The sequence below is a fragment of the Cinclus cinclus genome, chromosome 2, assembly GCF_963662255.1.
Source record: "Cinclus cinclus chromosome 2, bCinCin1.1, whole genome shotgun sequence".
Taxonomy (NCBI): domain Eukaryota; kingdom Metazoa; phylum Chordata; class Aves; order Passeriformes; family Cinclidae; genus Cinclus; species Cinclus cinclus.
In genome coordinates, this window is record NC_085047.1 from 28,552,468 (window position 1) to 28,570,349 (window position 17,882).

The 17,882-nt window shown below is 41.4% G+C and overlaps 2 protein-coding genes across 2 annotated transcripts in view; both read right to left on the reverse strand.

Moving 5' to 3' along the window:
• The window catches only part of POLQ (DNA polymerase theta), a 51,644-nt gene extending 46,009 nt beyond the window's left edge, over positions 1 to 5,635 (reverse strand). Inside the window, exons 1-3 of the mRNA XM_062513026.1 lie at positions 5,437 to 5,635; positions 1,682 to 1,864; positions 830 to 960 (exon numbers count right to left, since the gene is read on the reverse strand). Of these exons, the coding sequence (XP_062369010.1) occupies positions 830 to 960; positions 1,682 to 1,864; positions 5,437 to 5,635 (513 nt within the window). The remainder of the gene's footprint in view (positions 1 to 829; positions 961 to 1,681; positions 1,865 to 5,436) is intronic.
• Positions 5,636 to 7,157: 1,522 nt separating this feature from the next.
• METTL16 (methyltransferase 16, RNA N6-adenosine) lies at positions 7,158 to 16,142 on the reverse strand. Its single transcript, XM_062513038.1, has 9 exons — positions 16,015 to 16,142; positions 15,730 to 15,929; positions 13,270 to 13,410; positions 12,123 to 12,238; positions 11,289 to 11,431; positions 9,947 to 10,016; positions 9,001 to 9,090; positions 7,933 to 8,106; positions 7,158 to 7,842 (listed from the first exon to the last, which is right to left on the reverse strand). The coding sequence occupies exons 1-9, from the start codon at positions 16,140 to 16,142 to the stop codon at positions 7,228 to 7,230; spliced, it is 1,677 nt and encodes a 558-aa protein (XP_062369022.1). The 3' UTR covers positions 7,158 to 7,227.
• Positions 16,143 to 17,882: the final 1,740 nt, after the last annotated feature.

Consider the following 17,882-nt stretch of genomic DNA (forward strand, 5'->3'; position numbering starts at 1 on the left):
AGCTATGGCCAAACCTCATGCCAGGAGTAGCAGAACAGAGCACTGATAATCCTCCAGTTTTACAAGATTAAAGCAAAAACATGCCTCCATTATCAATCACTACAAAGCAGCTTTTGTACTTAGTTTGTAGGATTTCCTAGCAATTTGTAAAGTTAAGATACCACCTCAGTTAATGAACAACCAAACTGTCTTAACTGCTAGAAACAATAACAAAAATGCCTGCTGGGTTTGGATTTGGTTTTAGTCATTGTCATTTTACCTAATGGCAACAAGGTTTGATATGGAAGTCTTACAAGAAAAAATATTTATGTCTTGAAGAGTGTTCCCACTGTAATTTTATTTTTTAAATAGCTGAGGTGAGAAAGCCAAGACATAACCATATCCTGGTATAAAAAAAATCAGCAAAGTCAAAGCGAAATCAAATGCACAAAATTGTGGCGGAATACCCCAAGGAAAGCTCAAATATAATTTTATCCCTTAAATAACATTTACATCTTCCCTTCGTACTTTTCCTAACATGATATTTCATTAGAAAATTCATTTAAATTTTGGACAGTATCAAATCAGTGAATAAATGCAAGTCACAATGCTTTAAAAGTCAAAGCTGAAATTAAAAAGTTTAATCAACTCTGTAAATTTTTTCTAAGTTTACCTTTCTGGCTAAAAGTTTCATTTTTTTACCTCCAACTTCGAGAAAATTTTAAATTATCTTTTTGAAAAACTCAACAATGTTTTTACCCCTCAAATCTACGCTTTTGCATTTCTGCTTTAAAAAAATGTGACTCAACAACTACTACCCATAAATTTACCCTCCTTGAATGCTACTTACCTGCAGGTAACTCTTCTTCTCCTTGGCCACAGAGACAAAAGGAAGGATGAGAAGAGCTTTCTTACGAGTCTCCAGGACTCGCTTCAAAATAAGCAATTCTGCGACAAGAGTCTTCCCAGCACTGGTAGGAGCTTGGGGAAAAAAAAAAGGCGGGGGGGGCATTTTAATTAATTTTTGAAGTTTTAAAAAATAAATTGAAAGAACAAGCATCACAAATCTAGCAGAGAAAGCAGTAACTGGACAGCCTGGGATGAGACTCTCCAGTTGATGTCTCTCGCCCACAACCACATCTGCAGTCACCCCTATAAAGAATCAAGAAGACTAAAAATCACCCACCTCTCTTCAAAGTTCATCCTCTCAGTGCTGCTCTAGGACCTTTTGCCCATGTCAAGCAGACAAGTAATTGTCATTTCCCACAGATTTCTAGTCCACCAGTCCTACTTCTCCTTCTGCACTACTCTCCCTTCTGCACACACACCCCACACACAATATGTGATGAGAAACAATAAATGGACTGAAAAAATCTAACAGCAAATAATATTCTCAGAATTATGTATATTTTCAATTGCTGTTACCATTCAGCTCCTAATTGACAAAAGTCACTCCTAGTTATCAACTTCCAAAGGAACTTTAACAGAGAAAATGGGACAAAAAGTCTCTCTTCACATCTGGAAAGGAGACCATTAAGTCAAGTTTGAGATAAAGCAATGAGACAGATCTTAAGATGTCTCATTAAGGTGAAGAGGATCTTGTCCTTTCTAGCTGCCAGATCCAAATGTTTCAGCACCAGTAAGTCCTTGTAAATGGCAGTGGAAAAGTTGAGGGAACTGGTTTTGTCAAATGTTCGCATACCTGAGTAAACAAGGTTCTTCCCTTCCAGAACTTGTCCAAGCATCAGGCATTCAGCTTGCCATTCAAACATCCGCACTACTCCCAGACTGTGGTATTTCTCCAGAACCTCTTTGGGAAGACCCCAGCTTGCAAGAAGCAACTTGTCTGCTTGATCTTCAGGAACATTTACCTGCTGATACTGCCCTTTGGATCGAGAAAATAAAAATAAAATTTCAAAAGTCAAGTATCATCTTTCCATCTGAGGTCACTTAGGTTATACATCTAAATGTCAAACTTCTCTACAAACTCCTGTATTACAAGAAAAGGCAATAAACTATCTGCCTTATATTTTTCAATATTTTGTGTGGATGGTCCACCATTTTTCTTATCTTCTGACATATTTTTTTCAATTTTTCCTCCTGTAAGATTTTCCACATTCAATTAATTCCTTCACCGAACTCTTGCCTGGTATTTGCTTTTGAGACAGAGCAATCATTACCAAATATATGGTCAAAGAGAACTTCAGCACTGATTAACATAATAGCTTTGCAATGTATTTGCCATCTTGTCTTTGCCCACACCATTTCCCTTTTAAGTTACTGCTACTGAGATTTCAGTAATTCTCACTGATTACTGCCAGTGAGAATTGCCCAGTGTTTTTTGTTTTACAGATGAATGAAAACCACAACCTAAAGCAAACAAGCAGTTCAAGCTACAGTGTGTCATATTTCAGTTTATTAACACTGATCAGTATCTTCACACTGACAGTTCCTCTAGCTTAATTAAATTCCTTGCTAATTTTTTCTTGTCTTAGTAACCCTAAAACAACTTTGTGCTGACTACAGACACTGCCTCCTCCCCCTCCTTCTCCTCCCTTTTTCCAAATTATTAAGAAAACTCAAGCTTTTTGTCCTATTCAGGTTTCTGATCCACAGAAATGTCTCCCCTATCACCCATAAATATACAGTTCCTGTAAAAAAATTTTGTGAAAGATCTTGTCAAATCGAGATGAAAACCAAGTAATCATGTGTACTGCCTCTACTGTACCCGTTCTTCTACTGGCACATTCAAAAAATTCTAAAAGAAATTTCCCACCATTGTTGACAGTATAAGGGCAAGCTAGATTAATAATACCAGCCTGCATAAGCACCCAGCATTTTGTCACTCATCACACTAAAAATTTCAACTGCTGCCTTGAGGTTAACTCCAATCTAGGATGCCACTGCTTCATGATCAGTCTCCTCTACACAGCTTTGCTTCACTTTGTATAATCAAAGTACCATAAAATACTGAACAAAAATTTACGCACCACTGGGAAAGAACAGAAAGATGCTACAAAGCAGAACAGACTTCCCAAGGGGAATTCAGAGGAGACCAGAACTGTCTGTCCTAAACTGGCTGTGGTGGGTTGACCCTGGCTGGACACCAGGTGCTACCCAAAGTCATTCCCCTCCTCAACAGGACAGGAGAGACAAAATACCATGAAAGGCTCATGAGTGAAGAAAGAGACAGGGAAAAACCACCTACCAATTACCATCACAGCCAAAACATTTGGCTTGGGGAAAATTAATTCATTATTAATCAAATCAGAGTAGGATAATGAGAAATAAAGCAAAATCTTCAGAACACCTACCCCCTACTCCTCCCTTCTTTTCAGGCTCAACTGTACTCCCAGTTTTCTCCACTTCCTTCCCCCCAGCAGCACAAGGGGACAGGGAATGAGAGTTGCAGTCAGTTCATCACACATTGTCTCTGCCGCTCCTTCCTCCTCAGAGGAGAGCTCCTCACACTCCTCTCCTGCTCCATTGTGGGGTCCCTCTCACAGGAGACAGCCCTCCGTGAACTTTTCCAACGTGAGTCCTTCCTACAGTTCTTCACAAACTGCTCCAATTAATGTCCCCCATGAGGTCACAAGTCCTGCCAGCAAACCTGCTCTAGCGTTGGTTCCTCTTTCCACGGGTCCTGTCAGGAGCCAACTTCAATGCAGGCTTCTCACAGGGCCACAGCCTCCTTTGGGCATCCACCTGTTCCAGCATGGGTTCCTCCATGGGCTGCAGGGGGATCTCTGCTCCACTATGGACCTCCATGGGCTACAGCTGGATGACAGGCTGCCTCACCATGGTCTTCACCATAGGCTGCACGTGAACCTCTGCTCCAGCACCTGGAGGACGTCCTCCCACTCCTTCTTCACTGACTTTGGTGTCCACAGGCTGTTTCCATCACATATTCTCACTCTTCCAGCCGCAGTTGCCATTGCACAGACTTTTCTTCCTCCCGTCTTAAACACATTATCCCAGAGGTGCTGCTGCTGATGGCCTTGGCCGGTGGCAAGTCACTTTTGAATCTGGCTGCATTGGCTCTGTCCGACAGAAGGGAAACTTCTGGTGGCTTTTGCCACCAGAATCTTACAGTTCCCACCACTTGCCATGCAAATCAAATACAGTGACTAATATGGCAGAATTAGGATTCAGAAACATAAAAAACCCTGCGTGATGGGACCTCAAGCTTTTTCCTTAGTGTTAAAACCAATAAATTTCATGTGAAAAATGCAATGATAAAGGATTACATGATTCAGCAGTTGAAAGAATATCTTTAGATTAGAACTGAACATGCATTTGGAAACTTGTGGCTTAGAGATCTCTGAACAGAAGTATACCTGTGACACGAACCTTTTTTTATTTTCTAAAACAATGCTAAGAAACAGTCAGAATCACGAAGACACAAACTGTTGGTTAAAAGCATTAGGTATTAGATTTCTCAGAAAGAAAGCCATTCCAGAGTGTGGGGCCAGTTAAACATAAGAGTGCTGCATACTGAATTGTCCTTGGGGAACTGACTGTGCAGATGTAAACATTTGCCTTGCTCTGTTCCATATGCAGAAAATGACAAAATTGTATCTTGCAGAACATAATCACATCAGTGGGAAGATGTGACATGACTGGAGAAGAGACGGAGAGATGTAAACGCTTTAAAAAGTTACAGAAAAATCACAAAAGAGATGAAATCACAAGATGCTTTGTAAATATCTTAAGATGCATTCAATCTCGATGCTGTATATATCTTGATTTCTCTCTTGATTCAAGAGCACAATAAGCTGGTAAAATATATATATGACAACCAAAAGCATCACTTTAAGTGGCTCTGTCTGGTGGCAGGAACACTTGATATGACACCTTACCACAAGAGTTTATACAAAATCTTGTATATTGCATACAGGAATATACTGTGTATACTTCTTCTGTATTCTACATGTATTCTTCGAACAATTTCACAACGTAGGTAAACAAACCTTGCCTGGCACACCAGGGAGAACGGACTATACCGATTGTTGTATTACGGCAGCACCTAGAGGCCAAGCCAAGAATAAAGCCCACTGTTACACGACACACAGGATGCCCCATCTCAGAACTGTGCAGAGAATACACATTTGCTTATTTTCTTCCTCGACTGCGCAGTGAGGGGTGCAGGAAATCCTTCGACGACGACCCTGCTAAGACAAGCTCGTACCCCGGCTGCAGCCGCTGCCCTGGATGGGGGAAGGAAGGGGCGAAGCGCGGCCAGAGCAGCGCCGCCCTCGGGGCCAAGGGCCATGAGAGGCGCCGGGAGAGGCTCGGAGGATCCCGGGCCCCTCCCAGCAGCGCCCCGCCGCCCCCCGGGGCAGCCCCACTCCTCCTGGCCCAGCACGTCCCGACCCGCCGCGCTGCACGACCGAGGGGAAGGCGGGAAGGGAAAGAAGGGGAATGCGAGAGAAGGGCTGCGCTCTCCCGCGCCGGTACCTGCCGAGCCGCTGCGGCGCAGAGAGAGGTCGAGGCCGGGAGGGGGGCTCAGCACAGCGCGGCGAGGAGCGGCGGGGCTGGGCGGCACAGCCGGCCCCGGCCTGCGGGAGCCGCCGCGGAGCTCCGCGGCCGAGGCCGAGGCCGAGGCGGCGCCGCTCGGGGTGACGCCGTTGCCGCCGCCATCTTCCCGCCGCGCCATTCAAACCCAGCCCCGCCCCGGCCGGCGGGAGGTCGGCCTCGGGCCGCGGCCCCTGAGCGGGCGGGAGCAGGGAACGGTGTTCCCGCAGCAAACCGGGCAGCGGGCGGCGCCGAGTAGGGGTTGTCTCTGTACAAACACCGGTCTCCGCTTGGGCAGCGCTCCGAGCGCGCCGTACGCGTGCGGCACTCGTGCGGTAGCGGTGAAAGGCCGAGATAATTAATGAAGGGCCCACTTCGACGAAACAAGGCTTAGCTCGCAGAGCTAAGCAGCAGGAGAGGGCACGAAGGACAAACAGCCTCGTTTGCTGTTTCTAATGTCTCTGACGCCAAAATAGCTGTTTCAGAGTCTAAAAGACTAGGACTAGTTTTACCTCTCCTCGGCAACGTGAATATGAGGACCAGTTCTACAAAAATTCTGCAGTACCCGAAAAATGCGTGTCATTGTCCACCACCCACAGAAATGTTAAGAAGCATTGTATCAAAAAATAAGGCTTTCCGAAGCTGCTTTTAATTTCAGCTGAAGAAAGCACACTGAACTTTCCAAAAACAAGGACAGCAAAAGGTGAACATTTGAAGCAGGAGTATGAACACACAGTTATTTTCTTCCAGAAACCACTGCTTTATCCTGGGTAACACACACACACACACACACACACACACCACTCAGAAAAGCTCTCCATATTCTGTATCTCTTCAGAGAAATGGATCACAGCCTGGGAGGCTGCTTTTACATGAAGTGGGACCAGTGTTCTTCATCTCAAACACATACACACAGGAATTTCTGACCCTTGAAGAGCATGTGCTTTCATTCCCATCATTAAATCTTAAAATTAAATGGAAGCAAAATTCTTTAAGAATACTGCTGTCATTTCAGACAATTATATCTGAGTAAGTGCAAAGGATGGTTTAATGGAAGAGTCAACATATTTTAATCATCTTGAAATCAAGCAGCTCAAAAAGCTTCTTTCACCATTCGAGTTTACCAAACCAGATACTAACAGGAGGCTCTTCTATGTTTCAAAGCCCAAGCATCAGACAAATGCAACACACACTATTTTCCTAAAGCAATTATTTTAATGAATTGACACTTGGAGAATGTATCCATGCTGCTACTCTGCTGACCAGAAATTAGACATATTGAAGGGAAGAGAGGCATACTAAAATCCTCTGTTAAATACTCCTCACTGCAGGAAACCATTCCCACTGCAGACTGTTTCCTGTATTAGTACTGAAAAAATATTAAAGAAAGTAACTCAGTAAAGACTCCTACTTAGTAACAATATATATTTCTATTGGGCCAGAAAAAGACCAGAATAAGCACTGCTGATATTTAAAATGGGCACAGCATAAACATGTTTCACTTCAACATGCAGTTTTACAACTGCAGTATGAAATCTCTTACTTCTTCATCACTTCATCTCCTTACATCTTTGAAAAAGCTACTTAAAATATTAAAGGAGGCATCTATCTTCATTCTACTCTTTTTTTTTTAAGGGGGAAAAGACAGGTTTTGCTATCTGAAATTTTTTAATTCATTAAAAATAGTTTACAAAATTTGAGGATAGACCTACTTTACCAAAGAAGAAAAAAGTGCTAACTAGCAACCAATCGAAGAATTTGGTTCCGTAAGTATGTGCACAGCTGGTTCATCAAGTCTCTGTTCTGTCCTTCAACCCAGTGCATTTCTACTACTACATCATTTCCTTCTTTCTTTACATTCATTAAACACTTGAAGAGAAAACCCCCACTAGTTTCTTTAGAGCTTTGCTCTTTTTCCACTGTCAGATTGCTAGCTTCCTCTGAAGGGCAAGGTTCCTCCTTCGCATCACCAGAACCTTTCCCAGGCAATGCTTCTCCCTGCTTTGCTTCCATCTCCTCTTCTTTCACAGGATCACTGTGTTGTTTGGCAGCAGATTCCTCTGGTTGATCATCACCTGCTGTCATCTGGACATCCTCATCAGGTGCCATAAACCCCATTTCACAGTCTTCAGCCTTGGGGTTTTCAGAGTCCGAGTTGTTGATCACGCTCTTCTGGCTGTTTTTTTCCTCTTCCATTGCTTGCAGAATATCTTCAGAAGCTCGAGGAAGTTCTCGTAATTGCCTTATTCTCTCTCGTTTCTTTCTCCTCAAATGAATCCAGGAGTTTTCAATGGCAGTCACAAAGAGGCTAATTTCATCTTTTCCACATGGAACACGTTTATGTTGAACCTATTGCAGAAAACAGAACTTCATACTATCTTCTCACAGTAATGCTTTCAATTAGGACATTTTTCTAACATCTAATACTTCATACTGTACCTTTAGATCAGTGAGAATCTTCTCTACCCAGGCTCTAACCACATCAATAGCTTCTACAGCATCCCAGCCCAGAGCTGCAGCTTTGATAGATAACTCTTTGACTGTAGAAGCCAAAACCATGAATGTAATTGGTTTTCGGGGTTTTTCTAATTTTCTTCTTTTAGAAGGAGGTGACTAGAAGAAGAAAGAAAGAAAATAAATACAAGGCTATGCAGTATTAGTGGGGTGAGTTTTGTACTTAGAATACTGTGATTCCATAAGACACAAGGGTTAAGACTGTAACGTAAGGCACTAAGCAGTCATTCATATGGCCTGTGCTCCACTTCACCCCCAGGAGTTTTAGACTCAAACCAGCTAACAGGATCATGCACTTTATGCTAGTCTGATGGACAGAGGGAGTTTATCTGCAGGTATTAGGCAAAAAGCTTAATTGGTTCCTTCAAACTACGAGCTCTCCATGAGCTGAGAAAGTGTGGCTGCTCTCGGGAATAGAGGCCAACTGCCAATATGCACATTTTGATCCAAGTGCACAGAAGGTTTACTTGCATCTTCCTTAAGACTGGTTATTGTCTCTACCTATATTCAAATACACAAACATCCAGATCCAAAAAGCCAACTGGCTCACATTTCAGGTGAACAAGCTCCACTTTTATTAATGTAGGCAAGTCTGAGTTAGACGTGGTCATACCTATTTGGTAACAGAATCCACATGTGAAATTAAAAGTGAGTTCTCAGAGGGAAGTTTAAATTAAAATCCAGCCCCAAACTTAGCGTACTTTTATTACTACTGCTATTTGAGGTATGTTACAAATTATCCTTATTTTCACTAAAACCCACAAGAAGTTCCTACAGTGGCTCCCTTTTTCCACCCTCAAAAAGATTCACTCATGAATCACATGTCCAAACTGCTAAGACTGGCAGCCATCTAAGAAATTCCACTGTCCATACAACTCAGCACATCCAATAGTCCAGTCTGAACAACAATTTGTATCACAGCAGTTATAGTTCATTAGCCCCTTCCTCAAGAGGCACAGAAAATCACAAGCAAACCAGAATTAAGCTACTTACAGGTACTTGCACATCATCATAGAAACTCCAGGCCAGTGCCCATCTCATGGTACGTCCCTGGCAGAATTCAGTATGAGTGACTTTAGGAACCTATGCAAAGAAGCAATACATTTCTTCAGATTAATAAACAACATTGTTTTACTGCACACATTTTCAAACAAAGCATATTTTCTCATTACACAAATGGAGATTCTTTCTGACATGGCTCAAAGGTGTCAGAGCCCTCTCTCATTTCTCTCCCTTTACTAAGACTGAGGTGCAACAGTTCAAGAATGGAAAAGAAAATCAGATTTTTTTTTTTGTGTCTAGCTCAGCATCTGCTTTGGCAATTCATCTTTCTAGGAATATATTTCTTCATATTTTCTTTCCTTCCACTCTATAAAAGGATAATTCTCACAATTATTCTCTCTGTATGGGAATTAGTGTAGAGTACACTTCCTCCAGAAAGCAATCCAGAAGTCCTTTGCAGAGCCCTCTCTAATGAGAATAGTAGCACAAGGTTCTTGGTGCCAGAATTGAACACAAACAAAATGCTGCCACTTAAATCATTGTACTAATTCTTTTATCAACCAAATGGCTAGATTTTATGGGAGCTAAGAGAAAGAAAGCTAGATTTTTTTATATTATTTTTTCTTTTTCTTTTATTTCTTTTTACTACAGCCTTGTCAAGGCTATTTTAAAGAAGAAACCCTGAATCTTCTAGAATGAAATCACGCTCCAATCTGTGCTAAAGACAAAACTTTGGAGACAATATTTGCTACTTATCTGTCAGTTTTGAATCTACAGTAGTTAAACCTCAATTGTTTCCCCAACAAGGAATTGCAGTTCCTTTTTGTAATAAAAACTCTGTGAAATAATTAAACATGAATGTATGTTCACATATATTGAAGCATACTATATTCTGTAAAGAAGACAGGCAGGATATACATTGACTATGCAAGCTCACCCCCTGGATTCGAAGTTCTTCTTTCAGTGGTGCTAAACTGCATTTCTTCCCCAACATGCAACTGTACCAGCTGCAAGGCACACATTAAAAAAGTGTTTTACAAATAGAGATCAACTGAGAATGGCAGCTATCAATAAGAACTACTTGGATCACAAAGCTGCAAAAAACAAATGAGATTAAAAACCAAAACAACAACAAAAAAATCACACTTAAACAGAGTGACTAGGATATGGTACAACAAAATTCAGAACAGAAGGTCCGAAGATAGACTGGACAGGGAAATCTTTTTGAGCTTTTAAGAAATACATTAGGAGTATTTTAGAAACAACACATGAACAATGAGGAATCTTGCTTCAAAGAGTGACTTCAGTTATAGGGAAGATACTACACCTTACAAGAATTTGTTTCTCTTTCTCCACTTTCTTTGGAGAATGAATCAGAACAATCAGAATAATCAACTATTGGCAGGTAATTATGCTCAAAAGCAGACATACTGACTTTCACTTGTGCTCACTCCTATCTTAACCAGGTTTCCATCACGTAACCCATATTTCATTAGGAAAACATCCAGAAAAAAAAAAAAGGAAAAAAGTTATTTTCCCACTTCTAGTGAAATTTATTCTTCCACCTAGCTCTACATCTTCAGAATCTCCAAAACACTCCTTTAGATGAAGCTCTATTCTTCATCTAAATTATTATTTGAGCTTTACAACCCCATCTTCCACATTTTTTGATGACTGGATCCAAAAAACCTTATTCATAAATACAACATGTTGAAGTACAAAACTTAAGATTTCCCAGTTACCAAGGACAGTTTTGTCCAACAGTGGGGGAGATAGTCAGGAAATTGAAGATGTGCCATCTGTTTCAAAGTAAGGTCAAAAGAAGGTCTCACTATGTTTTTTATTTCAGCTTATATTCACCCAAGACAGCATTCAGTACAAGAAGTTTCCTTTACCAGGCAAAGCTGCAAGTTACCAAAATTCATCAAGGAAAAGACAGAAATTTTCAGGTAATCAACAGATAACTAGGCAATGTCATAAAACCTCTTCCATCTCAAAACTCCTCAAGAATGAACCCTTATCTTATCAAGTACATGTGCTAATTTTGCTGCAAGCTGCGAGTGTCACTTTTACAGGCTTTTTTTGTCTTCTCCCTTTAAATACCTCCAGCAATAACTTCTAATTGCTGTTCAGGAACACTCGGATGTGTAAGTATCAAACAAACTGAGCAGATATCACCAGACCACAGCTACTAAAAATAACATTTTTGCATGGCTTCCACCAAAGATGAAGATAAAAGGTGTTTGTTTGGGGTTTTTTAACTGGAACAAAACACTTACCGTAACCTCTTTTTAAGCTGGAGACTATCATGAATAATTCTTTTGACAAATTCTAGTTCTCCTCCCTCAGCCATGATTTCTGTGATCCCTCCTGTATTTACAGAGCTGGGAGGGGGACGCCGTGGATTTCGAGAATTAACTCCCTGAATTAAAAAAAAAAAAAACAAAACAAAAACATTTGACATGAACGTTCAATGAAATGTTACGGTGCTTTGTACACTGCTTCCTATCTTAGTGGGTAGCAAGCACCACCACCTCTACTTACCCTCCCCCCATCAGAACCATGGATAACAAAGGTGCATTCAAAATAAACACACCTGAGAGAATTCCCTACAATCTCAAACCTAGGTAAGCGACTTGTCACATCACAGTCCATAGTGTTTAATTAAATCTTAAACCTTCTTTTCTGCTGCCCTGCATTATACATTTCTGATTATATTCAGTGGGTATTGCAAGACCTGTATGATACTCTCTACACAATTAAGGAAATGAAAAATACAGTTAAGCAAAATTCCAGGAACTAATTCCTCTATACCACTGTTATGCAGCAGGCACCTGATTTCAGATTTACTAGCTGTCTACTTTCCAAACTCATTTTCTAAGACAGTAAGAACTTGTGAAAGAATGCTACAGCTCATCTTCCACTTTAGGAAGGGTAACAGTTAGGTTTTCAGAACTCCTTTAGGGGCTGGGGGATGAGGTGGGAGAAGACTTAAAAGCTATTTCATGACTATTTGGGATTTTCCACTCAACCTCACCCAAGCCAAGAGATTAAATTGTTGCTACCATCCCCTGACTACTGAAGTACATACAATGTGCAATTTGTTAACTTACCTTAGCTTCCAACTGATTGGCAAAAAAGGGGGGGTTGCACATGCAGAAATCATAAATTATCTCAGATTCTTCTTTCAGTGCATCCATTAGAAGAGTCTTCTGTGGTACCTTAACCACTATTAGAAAAAGTGAAGTAGGTCATTAAGGAACTCCCTGTTTTCTTTAATGTGCTATATACATTATACATTGTATTAAACCTGTACTTTCCAAGCAATGTTTTCTACAAAAGATATATAACAAAAATCACCATGCAAATAAAGATTTCAGGTCAAGGATTAGCATGCAAACAGCCTGTATGTTTATACATAGCAGCAGAACCACACAAACCCGTTTAAAACAACAAGGACTGCCTGAGTTATACCAAGTTCTCCAACACAACCACAAATGTGCTTTAAGCCACTTTAAGGCACTAAAGCTTCACGTAAAGCCTGTTCCTTTGCCAGCTGCTTTTCAATATACTGCTCTTTTTTTTTTCAATATATTGAAACACCACCACACCACTAAAAATCAGTGGCAACATTAACAGAAAACTCCCACTGTTCTACACATCAAGTTCTGGATCTTCAAGACTGACATAGACAACAGACTAAGACATGTTGTTCAAATGGATGCTTCTATAAGTTTTTATTCAGAGCTCATAAATGGACCTGATTTTTACTACACTGAGTTCCTACAGAAAATTTTCCAAGCTCATTCCCAGACCAAGTCTGGCATAATCCCTCTGTTACCACAGGCAGTGTCAGGACTTAATTCAAGAAGTGAGGACAAAGAACTCTCCGTACAAGATACACCTTAGTGGCAGTGATTGCAATTATTGAAGGGGAGCATTCCAGGTCTCCTACCAGCAGAAATAGCCCAAACACTTGAGAAACACTTCAGTAACAGACAAGGAATAGAGAGACAGAAACCCCAGGGGTGAAGCTTAACTTTCAGATTTTCATAAGGAAGAGGATTTCTCTACGTACATATCCCATGCCAGACAAGGCAGCTTTTTGGCTTAAGCATACACTGACTTTAGTAAATATTCTGCTCCAGTAAAAATAATTGAGCATGTATTTGGAAGGAATACATATTCTGGTATGCCACTGAATATGGCAAAAATACGTCAAAACATTTGTGTGCTACTAAGTACCTTCTTACACTGTACCTTTTATAAGATCAGACAAGTTATTCTGTTCCACATTCTTCTTGGCATAATTGAAGCACATATCATCCACTTCTGTTGCAAGGAAGTACCAGCCATTCAAAGTTGCTCCAAGTAATGGGTATATACATGATGCCCCTGTCCCTGCAGAAATGAAAATCCATGAAAAAGGCAAAATAAGGCTTGGTGTTATATGCAGTGTGGCTGTTAACTATGTATTTACTACACCAAAAAGAACTAATTTCAAGATAATGCTGATTATGGATCATCTACTACTCAATTCTTTTGTGAACTTAATTTTTGTAGTTGAAAAATAGCATTGTCAAATATGAGCTTTTAACAAAAGAATTTAATAATCTATAATAATTTTTCTAGTAAGCTATCAACTTTGGGTTAGCTATTTTTCTTCTATATGACAATGATTAATCTATATAAAGAAAACCAAATATATTCTCACTTTACTAAAACAAAAACCCTACCACAAATAGATTTATCTTCTGTATTTTTCTATCATCTATCACAAATAATTTGTGATACTTTGGTGCATATAACAACCACAAAAAAAATCTGTTCCACCTAAAAAAAAACAAACAATCTCTCCACCTGATACTGTCTTTCTCTAATGTTCAAAATTATCAAAGAAACCTAAGCGTCAATAAAGAGATTCAAAAAGAGAGACAGATAAAAACATGGTAAAAAAAAGAGAGATGCTAGCACAAAATCATCATGGCATACCTAGGTGATCAAACTATCAATGAAAACCATGTAGGATTAAAGGGAATGGATACTAGAAAAGGGAAAGCTATCCCACCACCACAAAACAAGAGTCTAGACATGTATTTAGAATCTGTTAAACTGGCTTATTGAGACATCAATAACTTCATCTGTTAGTACACAAAAGCAAGGGGTTACTTCTACCACTTCTGTCAAGTCCCTCTTGGATGACTTACTGCTTTTCCAAAGCTTAAACATCAACGCTCATGCAAATTGAAACTGAAGATTTTGCAGTATGTGGAGGACTTAAGAGGATCTGACTGTTCTACCCAGCCTACCCACCCTTACAAAGTTCACAGAAATCGCTTTCAAAAATGAAAACTATTATCAAATGCATAGAAATTGTCTAAGAAATTTCAAAGAACTAGAAGAAAGCAGCTGTGGACACACCATGTGATGATGCAAACCTGGTATCCTGCACAAACCCAGCTAAAAATACAAGCCATAAAATTTCAGGAGAACAAAAAATTCCATTACAAAAAGTCATGTTAGCAGATGTCAATAAACAAAACCTGGCACAGTAACAGAGATTACTGAACCCCAGCTTTGAGGAATTCAGTAACTTTAAGGTTTTAATGTCAAGCATTAAAACAGGTTAGAAAGGAAATTCCAGCTTCTCTCAATTTCATTGTAAGTTTTTTTCAGCACAAAACAGTCTTTGAAATCAAACCTCTGAAACTGTAAAGAAAGATTCTATTGACAAAATAAAGGATGTGAGCTAAATTCAAATGTACTTTCACTAGTGCCTTTTAAATAATTCATACACATTAACCAAACATTGGGAACCCAAATGTCAATTTTATTATTTGTGTGTGGAAGCTCTTATGGAGCTTACCTTATTTAAATTTCTAATGAAAACCAAATTATGGCCATCAGTGTACATTCTATAAATCCACATCTCTTCTATTTACATTTATCTGCTGCCTAAACTAGACAGCATCTTGATATTACCAAATAATCCAGACTGAAAGTGGACAATATCATCCATCTGCTGAATGCTTGGTCCAAGTTAAAATACATTTTGTTCTCAACAATAAACAAGAAATCTCTGACCACCTATAACCAAAACACATCTCAGCTAGCATTTGCCCAAGTTTCTAATTTAGCCTCATTTACAATTCAGCTCACAAATATAACTGCATTTAAATAAATTAAAATAAAAATTGAAATTTAAAAAGGACATGCCATTCACCTGTCAAATACACCCATAAAAACAGGAAAAAATGTTTTTAAGTGGAACACTAAAAAATATTGCTATGCAACTCACAAACTCTCTGGTGCGGACATCCAAAAGCAAAATTAATAAATTAGCAACGAAACACAATTTGCTAGCTAGACCACTGAGAAGAAACACCTTTTAGCTCCTTTAGGATGACGTTTTTGCCTCCATTTCTAGAAGCACAGTTTTTGTATACCACACAAAGCTGCACTCAAGTGAGCTCAAGGCCCTGAAAAGCCACATAATCGCGTGCCAAGAGTTTTCCTCTGTTCGTGCAGAGAAATCCTGCCCACACACGAAACAGGCACACGAAACACCTGTGGAGCTCAGACTGCCTTCCACCACAGCGAGCACAGATCAGATCTCTCTGTTTCCCAAACCTGGCGTTTTCCTGCAGATGTGCAACAAATCGTATCTGTTACTGCTGCTGATGGTAAATAAGGATTTAAACATTTAGATTTGCCAAGTACCTATGTCAATGCCTCGTCTCAGGGTTTGCTTCTCGGCATCCCGGTGGCCGATGAGATCCTCCACCCAGTGGATGTAGTTCAGCCTCAAAGGGACAGTGGGAATGAGCCTTTCCACGGGGATATCGATCGTCAGCCCGAAATCCTCCTTCAGGAGGGTGCACGTCAGAGCCCTCACGGCCTCAGGATCCTTGAAATTCAGGCTGAAAGGCACACGCGAAGCTTTCACGGGTGCCCGGGGCCGGACACACACGGGCACCCACCCGCCCCATCCCGCCCCGGCCGTACCTCACCCTGCCCGCGAGGGTGGTCTGCACGTGCTGCTGGAACTCGGGGTACTTGCCAGCCAGGTAGGCGAAGTCGGGCGGCTTGTCCTTGTAGCGGTTGCGAACGTGCATGGACTTGTTGAGGGCCATGTCGGGCCGGGACGAGGCGGGACCGGCGAGCGCCCGGCGCGGAATCACGGCCGCACCCCCCCGCGCCGGCCGGGCCCGCTCCCGGCGCGCACCGCGGCCCCGCGGGCCGTACCAAGGAGCGGCGGCCGCGGGGGGGGGGAGCAGCCGGGCGCCGCCCCGCTCAGACCGTCGCCCGCCGCCGCCGCGGCCGGGGAGGTGCAAGTGCTGCGGCGGAGAAGTGACCGCCGCGGTTCCGTGGAATCCTGGCGTGTCACGGGCTAGAGAGGACTTTACAGATTATCTAGTCCCAACCCCTCTGCTAGGGGTAGGGATACCTTCCATTAGACCAGGTTGCTCAAAGCCCCCTGTGGTTGCCGCATCCACAGCCTCCCTGAGCAACCTGTGCCAGTGCCTCACTGCGCTCACAGTGAAGAATTCCTTCCTAATATCCAGCCTAAACTTCTCCTCTTTCAGTTTACTTCTTGACCTATCACAACAGTGACGACGAGTTCCTCTCCAGCTTCCCAGCAGCACCCTTCAGATAGTGGAAGCTTGCTGGGAGGTCTCCACAGAACCTCCAGGATGAGCAGGCCCGATTTCCTCGGTCTGTCATCGTACGGGAGGTGCCCCACTCCTCTCGTCCACCTCCAGGTCCCCTCGACTGGCTCCAGCTGTTCCGTGTCCTCCTCATGTTTGGGGACCAGAGCTGGACCCCGCACAGTTACAATGTAAATGTTCCATGTCGTCGCTTCAGAGCTAGACATTCGATGAGGAATGAATAAATGAAGTTACATAAACAGTTGCGTTTTTCTGGTGGCTGCTATAAATGCATATTATGGTATTGGCTTTTCGCAAATATTAGGGTAGGTACTACGTGCGTGGTGTTGAAATTGTTTTTAAGATGCAGTTTTCTTTAGGAGTGACATAGGCTGATAAAGCGTCTTTGTAAGTGAACTACCTGCTTGGTAGGATAAGACCCACTGGAGACACCTGCTACTGATACATCAATAACCAGCACTGACCGTCTGTAGAAATTGAAGACCACAGCCCAAATTAAAACTGATAAGGAAAATAAATTAAAAGCACAGCCAATAAATACACATGCTCTAAAAAGGTGCACTCAAAAAAACAGTTCCTGGAATATGGAAAATAGTTTTTAGAAAAGTTTGAAAATGCATGATAGGTCTATGAATATTCAACGGGTTGATGAATTTAAGGGGGGGGTCTCCAAAACAGCAGGTGTGCTCTTGACTGAATGCCAAGCACCCGGCTTTTATTATTTGTCTCTTATTGTCTTTTATTAAACCTTTTTAAATCTACCAAGAAAGTGAACCTCGTTTTTCACAAGGCTCAGAGGCAGCACCATGAGCCTCCACTCCCATCTTCACATATATTACCCACCCAAGTCACCTTCATTACCTTGAAGGAGTCTTCAACATTCCCTGAAACACTTCATAGCTATGGATTTCTGTAAAATTCCTGCATGAAACCAACACCAAATAGTGGCCTGGGGCCTGCTTCTTGTGGCTTACCTGGTGCCACGGGGTTTGCAACACATGGATTTTAAATTATGTATTAAACAGTTTGAGATGGGGGAAAAAAATCAACAAGGCTTAGACATCAAGCCTGGAAAAGATTTCTGAGAATTCCCCCTCTTCAAGCACTTTCAGTATACAGCATATACTTCTAATAATTATCATGCTGTTGTGCCTGTTTAACATAAATTACAAAAGAAAAAGTTTATTACAGTGAGCTTTATAC